The sequence below is a fragment of the Amblyomma maculatum genome, chromosome 6, assembly GCF_055883805.1.
Source record: "Amblyomma maculatum isolate TAMU_Amacu chromosome 6, ASM5588380v1, whole genome shotgun sequence".
Taxonomy (NCBI): Eukaryota; Metazoa; Arthropoda; class Arachnida; order Ixodida; family Ixodidae; genus Amblyomma; species Amblyomma maculatum.
In genome coordinates, this window is record NC_139349.1 from 182,524,845 (window position 1) to 182,540,428 (window position 15,584).

At 43.1% G+C, this 15,584-nt stretch overlaps 2 protein-coding genes and 1 pseudogene across 14 annotated transcripts in view; 2 read left to right on the forward strand and 1 right to left on the reverse strand.

Moving 5' to 3' along the window:
* The window catches only part of LOC146187520 (uncharacterized), a 38,714-nt gene extending 24,926 nt beyond the window's left edge, over window positions 1–13,788 (reverse strand). For 2 of the 13 annotated variants that reach the window (XR_014708251.1, XR_014708258.1), the window contains exons 1-2: window positions 13,466–13,614; window positions 7,874–8,005 (exon numbers count right to left, since the gene is read on the reverse strand). Coding sequence is in view for 3 of the 13 variants with exons in the window: in XM_084607729.1 (XP_084463855.1) it covers window positions 7,295–7,314; window positions 7,874–8,005; window positions 13,466–13,501 (188 nt within the window). In the remaining 10 variants the exon portion in view is untranslated. Of the gene's footprint in view, window positions 1–3,447; window positions 3,585–5,948; window positions 6,068–6,111; window positions 6,713–7,154; window positions 7,315–7,873; window positions 8,006–13,465 lie in introns of those variants that run through there. The other 11 variants (XR_014708250.1, XR_014708249.1, XM_084607729.1 and 8 more) reach the window with 11 other exon arrangements.
* On the forward strand, window positions 744–2,342 carry LOC146187521 (uncharacterized; annotated as a pseudogene).
* Window positions 2,573–8,005, forward strand: LOC146187522 (uncharacterized). The gene is made up of 2 exons (XM_084607728.1): window positions 2,573–6,118; window positions 7,904–8,005. Exon 1 carries the CDS (start codon window positions 2,573–2,575, stop codon window positions 5,825–5,827), a length of 3,255 nt encoding a protein of 1,084 aa, XP_084463854.1. The 3' UTR covers window positions 5,828–6,118; window positions 7,904–8,005.
* Window positions 13,789–15,584: the final 1,796 nt, after the last annotated feature.

Consider the following 15,584-nt stretch of genomic DNA (forward strand, 5'->3'; position numbering starts at 1 on the left):
CCCCCCCCCTTTCCATTCCTTGACCGCCACATGCCATTTCCTTGCCTGCTCTCACTGATATATAAAGGGGACAAATTGTCAAAGCTGGCAAACAATTACCGCACTTGCAAAAAAAAAAAAAAAGAAAAAAAAGAAAAAAGAAAGAAAAAAGAAAGAAAAAGACAATTTTGGGGGCTACAATGCACAGCTACAGCTTCGCATTGTAGGCTGGGCTTTGAAGGTAGAGCAGGCCAAGTGCGTGTCGCTGCCCTGCTCACGCCCCTTCCCCACCCTCACCTGGCTACCCAAGTGTCATAAGTTTACCAACCAACCAGCGCGCTGTGCGGAAGCAATCGCGGAGCCTTGCCAACCAATCGGCGCGCGGCGCGCAACTGCTGAAGTCTCGAAACATGCATGGGCCGTTCTAATCCCTCTCCCAGCGAGGCTGAAGTGCGAAAGTTCTAGTCGAGAGAGAAAGCAGCAAGGAGGCACTCAGGCAGGCGGGTGTCTGGATCAGGTCTCTGCTCAAATCCACGCTCAGACTTTGCCTAGGATTCTCATCCATCGGCTGCATCGTCCTTGGCCTGTTCAAGACGCCCCAACAAGCATTTTCTCCTGCGATAAGTTTTTCTAGAATTCGATATAACGCTAGGCGTTTGTGCCGATTGTCCTAATTTGCACGTTAATTTGCGTGTACAGTTGCTTTTCGTTTTTTATTATTTTTTTTTTTTTGTTTGTTAATCTTCGCTGTGTTGCGATTCAAGTCAGTTCGCATTTTTGTTAATCCTCGCTTTCTGTTAACTGTTGCGATTGACGTCAGTCGTGTGTTGAATTGCGTGTTTTAAACAGGTTTTAAACTTCTCTACCTCTGTTAATCTGCGCTGCACAGATCAACATGAATCGGGTTTTGGTGGCCGGTGATTCAATGGTGAAATATGTTAATTTTCCATCGGTCTGGCTGTTGATGTGAGTGCACACAGAGGGATAGAAAATTTGCTCTCGGCGGTAGCTATTCGACATCGACGTTCTCATTATTCATGTTGGCTCTTGAGAGTGTTAGCATGTGCATTGAGAAGTACCGTCGGTTGGCTAGCGGCATTGTCAAGAGCAAATCTTCGATGCAAGTAGCTTTCTCCGCCGTTCTCCCACGAGGGCAGAACGAGTATAGGGTTGCTGAAAGCGAAACTCAGCTGCACCGCACGAACGAGCAGTACAGGCAGGTAAACGCTGCATTACAGGAGCTATGCCGGGGTTTCCGCTTCCTGGGCGGCTTGGTTGGATGCTGGAGCAGCTACCTGAGCCGCGATGGTGTGCACCCGAGCCGGCAAGGAAACCAGGTGCTGGCGGAGTATCTCTACCAGGAGGCAGCCTGGCTGCTGTTGCTGAGAGGCGGTCCATTCAACAGAGGTACCAGGAGAGTCGGGTATCCACAAGTTGGACTGGCTGGGCCAAGCCAGCCAGGGAGGCCATGATTTGTGAGGCAGACTTTCCTCCTCTATATTCATCTATTTGTACTTTAGGAGTAGTAAGCAAGCAACCTGCAACTCCTGCTCCTGTCCAGGGAACAAACAATACTCCTTTGCAACGGGGCGGCACTGACCAGCTTCCAGCTACCCTTTGGGGAGCTGGCTTTGTGCTTGTTGGAGGTGTTCGTGTCCGGCAAAAAGGTTGTAAAGTTTGGACTACCTGGGACAGCCTGCCTTCCTCTGTGTCCCATGGCTCAGGTGTACCCGGATGGGGAAAGGCTGAGAAGAGGCTTGAAGGCTGTGTGCCTTTTACCAAGCCTATGACTCTCAGCCAAGGTGCAAGCACCACCTGTGCCAAGGTGAATGGTGGAGCCTCACAGGTGTCGCACAAAAGCAGCCCTGCTGTGTGCTCTTCCATAGAGGAAGGTACAGTCAGTGCTCCTAAAGCAACTGTACCAAAGGCTGTCTGCAACCATGGCAACAGTGAGTGGGTACTTGTATCAAAGAAGAAGCGGAAGGCTGCGGCACTGTTTCGGCAAGGAAAAGGTTCAAGCTCTGCCACAGGCAGAGACACCAGAGTACTTGCCAAAACAGGTGCCAAGCCCTTGCAGCGTGCCACACCTTATTCTGCAGTAGTGAGGACAGTGCAGGCACACTTTTACAGAAATGCCTGTGCGCCTCCTTCTACTGCAGCATGCTGTGTGGACGGTGAAGGGCAAGCTAGTGACCTGCGTAGCATTGCCTGTGACAGCTGTGTGGCCAGCCACCACCAAAAAAATTGTGAGCTGGCAGACTTTGCAGCTGTTTTGTGCGGTGTTGTCGTAGAGGTTACTGGCTGCAAAAGCCGTGCACGATCACCATCTAAAGAAGGCCAGAGTGCATGCAAATGTGTCGTGAATACTAGCCTAATCAAAGCAAAGTCCGGTGCTGCTAAGCGGCGACGGCGTCGTTTGGCTGCTTCAGTACCTTATGGAGAAGTTGGCAATTTCAATGACCAGGCTCACTCTAAGGTGCAAAAGTCTGCGCATGAGGGTGGCACAGTGAGCAGTGCACAGCCCAGTGCTGCCAAGCGACGCAGACGCTGTCTGGTAGCATCTGCTTTGTGCAGAAAATCTAACTTATGTGATATGCCAGACAGTCAAGCTATCCAAAAAATAGAATCTCTTAAACAGGAAAGGGAGAGAGCAACTGGTGGCCTTGGTGACACTTGGCTAATTGATACCCCATCTGAGCATCTCCTGCCTTTAGCACCAGGCTGCCATAGTGAGCTTTGTGAAGATGTAACCCTTGCCCATGTTCATGCAACTAAGGCTTCTAACACAATATCTGGAGGGGGAGGGAGCAAAATTTGCCTGAATGGCACATTTGATAGTTTTGTTTCTTTTAAGGAATGTTTTGATGAGTGGTGTAAGGAGGGGAAGCATGTCGTTCATGTCGCTAGGTCAAACAAAAACCCCTTAGAGTCAGGATCTAAAGATTATGAATTTTTGAGAATTACTTATCGCTGTATTCATAGCGGTAATGCTAGGATACGCAGTACTGGAAAACGTCCAAACCAGTCTTACAACAGCATTGGTTGTGAAATGCTTGTTTCACTGGCTCTTCACAAGTCTCCATCTCTGCACTACAAAATAATTCAGCTGAAAACTGTGCACAATCACGACCTTAGTCATTACAATTTATACACAAACCAAAGACTTCTGAACAGTAATGAAAAAAATCAACTATGTGATCTGGTGAAATGTAACGTTGCTTCGAAAGAGTTCAAGAAACTTGTTCAACAAAAGACGGGTAAAACTTTAACTACGAAAGATGTAAACAATTTAAAACAAATTTACTCTGTACCAGTTCGAAATAAGGAGACTCACGGGCAAATGCTAGTTCAGCAGGTAGAAACTTTAATTGAAAGAAATCCAAACTGGGTCATTCATTACGAAAAAGACAATCAACATGAGTTGCAGTTTATCTTGTTCCAAACAAGTGAGATGCGTGAGATGCTGGAAAAATATCCTGATGTTATATTTGTAGATGGGACATATAAAGTTAATATTGAAGGTTATGTTTTGTACTCTGTTCTCATCGAAGATGGCCGTGGGCGTGGGCGGTGCGTCTGCTACGCATTCGTACAAAATGAAACCGCTGAAATTATAAGGGCCATGTTTGAAAAATTTATACAATTTAATCCATTTGTTGTATCAGGATGTAAGGTGGTAATGATAGATAAAGACATGAACGAAATGCGTATCCTCAGTTCTCTTCTTCCGAACAGCACAATTTTACTGTGCACATGGCACGTGCTGAATTGCCTCCATAGAAATATTAATGATAAAGCAAGAGGGCAACGAAAATTACTCCTTCCACTTGTAAAAGCATTAGTCTATTCTCAAACTCATCAAGAGTACTCTGACATGTTAGATCAATTGCGTAATGTAGCTCCTGCTGGATTCTTTTCCTATTATATGCAGCAGTGGGACTCGTGTAGAGAGATGTGGGTGCATGCTTACAGGAAAAGCCTTGTAACCCTAGGAAATAATACAAATAACCGAATTGAAAGCCACAATCAAAAGCTTAAAAGTTTCCTTCGTCCTGGTATGCATTTAGTGGAGGCTGTAGGAGGATTGATAGAGTATGTTGACAATGACGCCGCCTCTCTACAGTTTGCAAAGCTGAAGGAAATGAAGATTAATGTAAATGTAAATTGTATAGATGAATTTCAATTAGAACTGTCCCGTTGCTGCACATCAGAAGCTAAAGATAAACTGCTCGAACAATATGAAAAATTTAAGACTGCTAATTATCAAGTCAGTTCACTTCTCAACTCATTTAATGTGGCTTTAGGAAGTAAAGACTATTGTGTCAGTCAAAATCTGGACAGCTGTACATGTACTTTTTTCAACCAGTACGGCTTGCCTTGTTCGCATATAATGGCAGTCCGCTCATTTGCACAGGAAAGAGTACTCGATACAGCATGCATTCCTAGCAGATGGCAAAAGGAGCATTTTTTAAGTGAAAGCCCTACAGCTACGCCCACAAAGCCAGTAGTAACAAGTAGCATTCAGGTATCTTCACCTCTTAAGCTAAACACACCGCAAAAGATATTCTGCTGGGTGTACAAGGAGCTTGAGATTATGGCCAAGAGTGTCGCAAATATTGCATCCATGGGAAGTGAAAAAGAGGCGCGAGAAAATGTTTTGGCTATTAAGGCATTTGGAAGACAGCTCACAGCAGCATATGCACAGCAAAGTCAGGCTGGGCAAAATTTACAAGGTTTAACAATTCAAACAAGCCCAGCAGTTCAACAAACGAGCACCTTAAATACAGGAAGTAGCTTTGGGAATATTAAGCTTGTAATACCTGTAGTTAAGGCCAGAAGAGGTCGTCCAAAAAAAGTGAAAGCTACTAAGCGATTGTTTTCAGTACAGCAAAACAGGACAAGCCCACTAGTTCACCAACCAAGTCCCATAAATACAGGAAATAGTTATGGAAGCACTAATAAGCCTGTAGTACCTGCAGTTAAGGCCAGCACAGTGCGTCCCATTAAAGTGAATGGCACTGAGGTGAGCTCGACAAAGCAAAATACAATAGACCTTGCTTCTGTTAAAGCCGAGACGTTGCAAATTTATAAGCTCTATTCATTATGTGACAGAGATCTAGAGGCTATTGCTAGACATAGTTCACTGTCAGACAGTGTCATTAATGTTGCCCAGTACTTGATTCGTCAAAAATTTTCTTATATGGGAGGGTTTCAAGATGTTCTATTGGGACAAAGGCTACGTTTTTCTCAAGTGAAGGGCCCATTTGTTCAGATCTTGCATACTCGCAACCCAGATCACTGGCTTACTGTCACTAATGCATGTGCGCCCCCAAATACAGTATATGTGTATGATTCCATTGATGAAGATATACCCCCTGATGCCGTTAAACAGATATGTCACATATTAAAAATGCCATTTTCAACATTAACGATCAGCATCAAACCCGCTCAAAATCAGGGTACCACTTTGGACTGTGGCTTGTTTGCAATTGCTAATATGTATTACATAGCATCTGACAGAGATCCATCAGTAATGAATCTTAATCAGGGTATGCTACGGAGCCATTTACTAGAGTGTATAAAGAAAGGCACCATAGATGACTTCCCAGAAACTATTTCTTTAACTGTTCATGTGCGGCCAAGAATATTTGTGTATAACTTACACTGTGTCTGCAGGCAGCCACTGAATGGCCCAACGATTGGAAATATTAAATGTGGTCTATGCCTTAAATCTTTTCACAGGGACTGCATTCAAAAATTAAAAGGAAATTTAGATGGCAAGGTATTCTTCTGCTCACAGTCATGTTCAGCTAGCGCTAAGGAAAAACTCCAAATTATGAACTCATGAATTGCTGGATTACTCTTTTTAGCCCAAATGTTTCTCTCTTTCTCCTTTGTTTAAGTTCACAGCTAAGCAAATTACCCCCCCCCCCCCCCTCCCCACTTCCAAATAAAAAAAGAAAATTTGCTGCCGAGTTTATGCTTGCTCTGCTATCTCTTCGTTGCTTTTTTGGTTTTGCTGCTTGTTTCTGTTATTTCTTTCCAGGTTAACATGGCACTCCTTCCGCAAAGCTTGCTGCCTTTTTACCTGAAGTGGAAGTTTTCAAGGTCAAGTACACCACCTTCCCATCCTACCACGGTAATCTCACACTTGGCAATGTCCCGCTAATTATCACACCTTTGGTATCTGCAACAGTGCGCTTTGTACTGATGTATGCTGGCTATCAGCCTTGACAGCAATAAGCAGTATAAGAGGTGTTGCACTGTTGGCAATAATTCAAAATAGGATTTTCAAACTGGAAGATCACTTCATTCAGCATAACATTGTCAGCTGTGATGGGCAACAGTTAAATACAGCTGAGACAGGTTAGCTGCCAGGAACTAATATTAAACAGTTATCCTTTTACCCATTACTGGTCAGGTCTTTATTTCTTGAGAGATTTATAGTGTACTGGAAATAATATTCATATCAGTTTTAGTTTTTCGCAAATGCCATTCTCTTCATCACAACACCAACAGGAATTACGAGCCAAACTCGGGTGCATGCCAAGCCTGCAAGTACTTGTTGCACACCTGTCACAAGCTCAGTCCCTCACTGCTCCCTACCGGGTGCCTTAAAAAAGAGACCACGGGATAGCTGTGCCATTGTGCAACACACATTTGTTTGTGTGGCTAGAACTGTCTGCATCCACTCAGTTTCACTTCTGTCGAGTGTGGCCCGAAAGTCCTCGCACTGCAACACAGGAATGGCATTTTCACAAATTAAAAAATTTGTATGTATATTATTTGCACTGGGCCACAACAGAGAGTTTAGCAGTAATAGTTAAAAGGCTAGCTAATTAATATTTGTCAACCAGCCAGCCAGAGCGCAGCTATCCTCCTTCTTTCTCCTTTTTTTGCTTAGCCCATTTTTTTTTTTTTTCCCGGTGGCACACAACATCCCCAAAAAAATATTTCTACCTGTGCCACTGCCAGTTAGCTAGTTAACACAGCTTAGCAGTAGTCTAATGCAGACCACAGCTGACAATGCTATGCTGAAGAAATTGCTCTTCTAACTAAAGAATGTATTTTTGACATTCACTGACAGTTGTAGCTGAAACAGTGAATAAAATATGGTGCATGTTGCAAGACAAAAAATATATATATGTATATATTAGGACAAAAAACTTATATACCTTGTAGGCTTTACGTAGGCTCACAATTAGCACAGGCATGATGCAGTGAGCATATTCTTAATGTTCTACTAAGCTCTATGTAGGTATGTATTATAGTTCCTTAGACCACCTCAAATTTGCAACAGCGAAAGATTTTGTACCTGTCCTCTGAATGCTCCTCCTGCAGGCAGATTAAAGGGACAGTGAGATGTTAACTAAGGTCAGGAAAAGCACATAAGCAACTGGCACATTATCACTCTGCATCAAGGAGAGAAAAGCCTCAAGCTCACCCCAGTGCACTAGATTGGGAAGATACTCAAGAAGACCTTTATGAGTTATCTTTATGGTGTTGTTAACGGCTGATGGGTATGAGTACTTCTAAAAGCATGCACATAACCTTTTCAACTCTTAAAGCACCTGTTGCAGACAAATTGCTCATGCTGGTAAGTATCTCAAGACTGTCTTTTAATAACAAAAGACTGAACTAGAGGAGGACTGGCACTGCTCTGTCTTTGAGTTCCTGTCCTTTGTATTTGCACTGCTTATGCTAAAGTATCACATAGTAATAACTAGCTCGACTTTCTGTTGAACTTGATGGTGCAACTAGCTCCCACTCTCTCCAGCAATGTTTACATTGACATTGTGCTGTTGTCTTGAAAGTTTGTAAGTATATTAAAAAATATATACAAAGCATTCATGCAAAGGCCCTAAAGTTGAGTACTGTAGGGCTCAACTTCAACCTGATTTCCTCTTTGCGTCATTTGTCGCAGTTCCTCATGCTTGGACACACATGCCTCATGCCTGGACAGCACTTCTTTCAAGTTCAAGTTTGCCATCTTACTGCCCTGTCCACTTCCTCGGCAGTCTTCCTCCTGAAAGTGGAGGCCCATTTAACTGCTGTCAATGATACTGTAATGCACATGACATGTAAAAGGCTGTACAGCACAAGGTTGTCACTTACCACAGTACCTTAAAATAATTCGGAGCCCTCTGCTACCGCACCTTTCAATGCAATAAGGCTAAAAGTCCCATTTTCTAGAAAACTCCAGCATCTGAATTGAGCTAAAAATCACGGGCATGGCTGGCAGCGGACATGGTCGGACACTGATCAATTGCAGGGTTCTGCGACATCATGCGACCATGTGATATGGCCGATTTGACAGAAGCTTCAGGCTTGTCATTTCATATAGCAGGACGAAGGCAATCCAACCCTCCAGGAACTTTGCTCGGGAAGCACAGCGCGGGAAGAACGGAGAACGAGGACAACACAGGGCTAGCGCTAGTCCTGTGTTGTCCTCGTTTTCCAGTCTTCCTGCGCTATGCTTCCTGAGTTAAGATGATTTACCAACCTACCCAAGCCTATTTCCTTCTGAGGAACTTTGCATTCAGAGTGGGACATCCCGACTCAAGGCCACGCAAACATGTCTGTATGTTTTTGTTAAGCGAGGCTTTATATCTATGCTAGGTAGTCTTTCACATAATATAGTAGCTTATTACTATACAAAGAGTATGTATGAGATAGCAGAAGAGGAAATTAAGAAATTACTGATTAAGGGTGTTGTAAAGTGCATAAGTAGGAATGTAAGTTCGCAAGAGAAGCTGCAAACGGGACCTGTTAATGCTGTCATTATTGTACCCTTCTAGGCAAAATTTAAGTGGATGCCTCATTGTTCTTTTGTCTTCAGTCTTTCATTCCCTCCTCCATCCCTTCCCTCAGAGCATAGTTCAGGTGTCCACAGAAACGTGAGACAGTTACTGTGCCTTTCCCATTCTTCGATTCTTTTTTTTTAATTTTTTTTTGCCAGTGATGAATGCATTGCCTAGATGATGACAATCCTTCTTGTCGAAACGCTGGCTAGCAGACTGAGGCTCCCCATACCCTTAAAAATTTTAATCTGCTCCATCCCAACTTCCTGCCTATTCCCAAAAACTTAAATGAGTGTGTAATTGTTGGGTTCTTTGCTATGAGTACCAAATATCTTGTGTTATGGTCATTCTACTCCTGTAAGTACTTGTGTATCAATGTGACAGTGTTAATGGTCCCGCTCTGCAGAAAATCTGTCAGTACTGTAGACAAAAAATCATAGACATGCATCTGGTACATGTTAAATGGGAGATGGCATAGCCAAGCATTGATCAGCCTGTGGGTTGTATGATGTCTTGAGACCACATGACATAGCCAGGTTGGTAGTAGCTTTACGAAGGGAAGGACAGGAATCAAACCTGGAACTGTTGGATGCCAAGTCAGATGTGCTACCCCTAGGCCTTACAACGATGTTTGTATGTTTTGGTCGAAGCGGGCTTTATATCTGTGCCGAGTGACCTTTCACATGATGCTTACGGCTGCATGCTAATTAATGAGTATGTGTGAGATAGCAGAGGCACAAAATTAAGTGAAATTAAGCAAGTAGCAAAGTGCCTGTGCGCAAACTGCAAACCGAGCCATAGAGAGGAACGATTAGTGACGTTGAGTCACATTTTTACAGGCAGTGTTGATGTCCCCTAAATTCCTTTTTACTTGCTAGCCAATAAATGCCATGTTTGTGTTTTACTGTTTCACATGCCTCTGCGTCATTCGCTGCATTTTCCCACTGTTCTCCAAATTCCTTTTGACTGCAGGTCAATAAATGCAATTTTGTGTTTTTCCTTTTCAACATGCCTCTGTGCCATTCCCTGCATTCCCTGCCTTGGCGGTCTTCAGCCTGGTCATCTATTGCTTTAAACCGGTAACTGCCAAAGGAAGAAAGCTTGCAAAAAGGTATTCATTAAACTGCAAGACTACAAGAAGGAAACTGATGCATGAAAGCAAACGAAGCAAAGATTTGTTTTGCTGAAAAGGAATAAAAGCATTAGCACAGCTCCACGTATGGAAGAAATGACGACATTAACACCAAGCTAGATACACAAAAAGTAAAACCCAGAAAATTGCACATGCATGGGTAGAACACTATGAAGACTCTTAGAAATAATAGCAGCAAAAATTAAACACAGAGATGGCGATAGTTATAAACATTAACAGCAGGGCCGTCATGAAGAAAACTCCGGCTTGAGTTTACACTTCTTACAAAGGACATAGAAGTAGCTGTCCTTAAAGAAACATGGTTACGCTCCAGCACTTAGTTTTCTGAGAACTGCGACACAAAGGATGAAAGAGTGTGGGGCATTACAGTGATCAACGAAACTTCAGAAGGCCTGACATTCTGCCCGAGAGGCTATTCTGCAAGTTCAGTGCAAATAGTGTGGCATAAGGTGATCCCTTGCAAAAAAACTTGCAATTCCCAGAAATTGGCAAGAGTGAAAAACCTTTTGTCAGCACTGCTAGCTGTACTGTTGCAATGATAGTAAAAGTGGCTGCCAAAATAAGCATGACATGCCCTTTATGAAGTGTTCCGCTGAAGTATTTTTTCCATATAGCCTCCACATAATGCACTGAAATCTCCTTTTGGTCAGATCCATCATTGTGCAATGATGTCTTCGTATCCTGCTTGGAAACAGGAACCATATCAGCACTCCCTCCTCGACTTCAATAGATTGGCCAATCTTTTTTCATTCATTTAACAATCCCTCCCTTTTCCTCACAACCAATCCTTTATTATTAAGAAAAAAACAAAAGCACCGGCACATTTAGCTATGCACATTAAAATGAGGATATGAAGCCTGACTAGAGAAAGTATGCAATGCGCAGAACAAACGAGTTGGCTTGGATGGCAAGGGAGGACTTTTACATTCACAAATATTACAGTGCTACAGCAAAGATTCACCTCTGCATGCAATGGAAATTTACTTCTTGGAAGCAGCTTTGTTCAAGTATGCAGGAAACGTTTTTGTAATCTGTGTGCTATTGTTATATGCACACGCAATATGTTTGGTAAAATTGGCACCTCCTATTCTCATAACCATCTGATGTGACCAGATTTGGCACACACATCACAGTAGTGAACCCAGTTGCTGTGATGGAATAAACAGCATTTGCAATGTGCATTGTGGAGAGCATTTTTTTTTTAGACATGGAATTGACAGAAACTAGATGATCTCGATTTTTTACATGCAAATGCTGGATGCTGTGAGCATTACTGCAAGTGGATTTACTGTGATCTACAGAGAGTGTGGTATGAAGAGCGCCATCTCTTTGTCTCAGGTTTGTGCAGGAAATACTGCAATAGCGCACCTAATTTTTCCACCCCGAGCTACAGTGATAAAAAGATCCCACCATGGGAATCGGCAGGGGCACACAAAAGGGGCTTTCAATGTGAACAACAGTCGGTTACGGGTCAAGAATGCAGCGGCAAAATTCTTCAAAGGAAGCCCTTCGACCAATGACATCAACTGAGAGGAACCTTCCAGTAACCGAGTTTTTTCTCTTCTCATGCCAGCAGGTGACAAGGGGTGTTGTTTTGACGATAGTGTTCAGTGCCTTGAACAAATGAAAGGAAGAACTTGCCCAGCCTATGGTGACACTGAAAAAATTGATTCTACTGGCAGGAGGGCCTTCTTACAGGGGTATTTGGCACAGCATTCTTGACATTTAACTAATTATAGTACTGTAATCAGCACGCCAGGCTAGAGTGCTGCAGCAGTATGCAGTGGTGCTAAGAAAGTGTTATCTTGGCTCAGATACTCTGGAACTGGCACAACGCAGTTGCCAAGGCAAAGAGTACGCCTATGCACCTTAGGTCTCACCCCATACCCCACCTGACCCGAGCACCTGATAAAAATACGAGGTGTGACACAAAAAAAACGAGACTGGTCCAATAAATTACTGCACTTTTAGAATCAGTTCTCTGTGACATTATCACCTTCAAAGTAGTCACCTCAGCATTCACACACTTCTGCACTTCTGCCATTGCTGGTAACAGTTCTGGAACGAGGTTTTTGGAAGGCCCTTCAGGAGATTCTCTGTTTTTGCCTGAACCTCTACAAATAAGACAAAATTGGTTCCCTTTAAGCAAGATTTAACTTTAGGAAATAAAAAAAGTCACATGGAGCCAAATCTGGTAAATAAGTAGGATGCTCCATCACAGCAATGTTTTTGCTGGTCAGAAACTGCTTGACAGATATGGTCATGTGAGCGGGTGCATTGTCCTATTGCAACAGCCATCCATCACTCCAAAACTGTGACTTTTCTTTGCTAATTTAAGTATTTTTAGTGCATGAATAGGGGAGGTGTGTGGGATGATGTCAGCAAAGCAGTTGTTGCCAACTCAACTCTTTTTTCAAGCTACACACTTGTCTCGTTTATTTTGTCACACCTCATATTTCCCTTTATTTACGCGACATGGTGGCGTTTCAGCGCTCTAGAAAGGTGTGTTGATGACCATACAAAAGTATGGGGACTCACCTGCAGTGCAGTCTATGTGTGCTGTGTGCACACAGGTGGGCTTGAACACACCTACTCTATCTTATCCACATTTTAACAAATAGCCCAGTTGAAAACAGCCAGTTTTAACAAGTAGCCCAAATCGGCCAATTGAAAGAAACCATAGTCTAGAAAGTCACAAACTACTAAAAAGAGAGAGAAGATGAAAGTTGCAGATTACAGCAACGAAAAAGGCAAGGTTGCAAATAACAAAATCCCATCTTCCCTGTTGATTACCCAAATCATGTCACGTCGTTTCATGGACTACATACTGCGATCCAACATTGCATCAACAGCTTTTTAAAACTGTACTTGGTTTCTCTCACTTATAACCAGTTATAAACATAAATTTCAGGCATCATGGAGTGTTCATGTTTGTAAACAGCCCGAAACACTCAGCGGAGCTCCCGTAAAATGTTGAGTCATCTACTTTGAAGGCAGATTCCTGCGTAATTTTTCAAGTCAAGTCGCAAAAGGGTGCAGCCATTCGCGGTATACTGCAGCAGCTATTCCCATTTCGAGCTGTTCATCAATTCGCTCTCGCCTAGCATCTAATCTGCTGCACATTTCAGTTGGTAGACCGACTGCCGGGGACAGGTGGTGATCCCGGTTTCAAACCCCGGATAATGACGAAATTTTAAAGCACCAAGTTTCTGAAAAAACTGAACGGCTTTGATTTGCAGCCATATGCATACTGAGCCAAACTGTACATACATACTACTGCAAGTACAGAACTGCACACCTGAGAAGACTTGACCGAAGGGGCTGATATAAGAAACTCGCAAGCACACAAACCTCACAAGTACACACACTGCCCCGCTTGTATACAAACGACGTGAACAAACCATACCTCCTAGTTTCGAGGGGCACAAGGAAAGTTTACAGCTATGCGCAAATTTTGCGATGAATGACTGATGCAATAAAGCCATTGTGAATATTTTTTTTATAACCTTCAGTAATACTAAGAGAATCTTACCAATACATTCAATGCGGGAAGCGTTTTCGATGTCATCAGTAGTAATATGGTGTATGGCCCCGCAAGATGACAGCAAATGCAAACATCTCCGCCGCCATTTGTAATGCATCCCGCAGTGAACGTAGCTTGCAGCAGTGCAGCATTTTGTTAACTAAAAAAATAAAAAGAGGGCAACTGCAAATGTTAATATTGTACTTTAAAAATTAAATTGAAGGCTTTAAAGGTGTGCATATATAGTCTGTTTTAGTTTTCGTCGGTTGCGCCATCCACTGTTCATGGCATGGCAGCTATGACACTGAGATGGCAGACGACGCGGCCTCAGGAGACACGAGATAGTATACAATTTCGATGTCTCAGGGAATTGCAGTGAGCAGAACATCCGACCAAACGACGCCGAAGCGTAGCTATATATTATCCGTAAAGCTTTAGTGTAAGCAGCTCTGGGTTATATGAAATGCGAGTAAGACTGGAGGGTCGCGTCCCCGACGACCTCTGGCGCTGTATGGTTATACACAAACACAACACACACACAAGAGAATTAAACAAGTGTTGTGTTTGTGTATAACCATGCAGCGCCAGAGGTCGTCGGAGTCCTATAGAACTAGCCCGCTCGCAAGTTTAGCGTGTTGCACAATTAGAGGCGCGATGTACCTCTCCCAGCCAAACCGCGGCATCCTTGCAGTTCAAATTTTGCACAGAAATGGTATTTTGTTGCTAGTATATTTTAATACCAAATCTGTTTGGGGTACATGCCTGATTCGATCAAAAGAAGTCAGATGTTCTCATCTTAAGCGGCGGCGACGACGGCAGACGAGCCGCTACCCCAGCGATGGCACTGGTGGCGCTACCTCATGCTGCTTACAACAACTCAAACCTTCTGCCAGAAACGTTCGCCCCCTCTTTTCCTGCTACAGAGTTGTTGTAGCAGCATGAGGTGGCGCCACCAGTACCATTGCTGGGGCAGCGGTCATTGCCGCCGCATAAGATGGGAACAACTGACTTCTTTTAATCGAATCAGGCAAGCACCCCAAACAAATTTCATATTAAAAAATACTAGCGACAAAATGCCCTTTTTGTGCAAAATTTTAACTGCGAGGATTCCACAGTTTAGCTGGGAGAAGCATTCTACATCGCGCCTCTAATTGTGCAACGCGCTGTATTACTACGGAGGGTCGCGGCAGTGCGCGCGGTGTACGTATACGTGCGCGCCGAATCATTAGAGCACATACACACAGTGACACATATACTACAGGAAGAACAGGATGCTTGGGCATAATAGCGGGTGGAATATATCACGAAATGAGCCGTGGTTATTATGCAAAATAATAATAAAGAGCTAAAATCTTTCGTTAATTCATGCTGGTTGAACCACACCCGGCACATCTGCCCCATTCAGCACTGGAAAATATTTACGTACTGCCTCGTTCCAATTTGATTTCCCAGATACACTTTTTTTTTTAAGAAAAAAAAAACTGCAGAATGATGTAGGGATGTTTTCAGTATGCAAACGGACAAACAGGGGGCTTCTCTGCATGTCGACTTATGTTACTGTAAAGCCCACCCCTTATGATTTTTTTTTTTATGTGCTTGATATATCCTCTTCACTGGCTGTCGTGCTGCATGTATATTACGTGTGCAAAATCCGGCAAAGCAGCGGTAGTGATCGGTTAATGTGATATATGATAAAAACGATCAACAGTGAAAATTCCTAACTGGAAATTTTGTGACTATATTCTGCAATTTAGTGCAAAGGACGAGATTGCTGCACATATTGGTTATTTTAATGTAAAGTGCTTGCCCGATTAGTGAACCGCATGCAAAGGTGATGACAAGACCTCCGCTCATACACACATGCTTCATCTATGTCAAACAATGAACAAGAAGCAAATCAGCAGTGGAGCGCATCAATCTGCTAAAATTGTCAAAGAATTCTTCAACTATAGGTAGCAACATTAGAATAACAAAACTGGTATGTCAGTTGTATTAATGCTTGTGTTACATAAGTAATAGCTGATCTTTTCAATGTTATAATATGCTGTTATAAGTTGACAAATAATATTGTTATGCTGTATTATAAACATGAATTTAACATTACAAAGAAAAATTGCTTTGATATATA

Coding starts and splice junctions, on each gene's coding strand:
- LOC146187522 (XM_084607728.1), top strand. CDS start 2,573: ATGCCAGACAGTCAAGCTATCCAAAAAATAGAATCTCTTAAACAGGAA.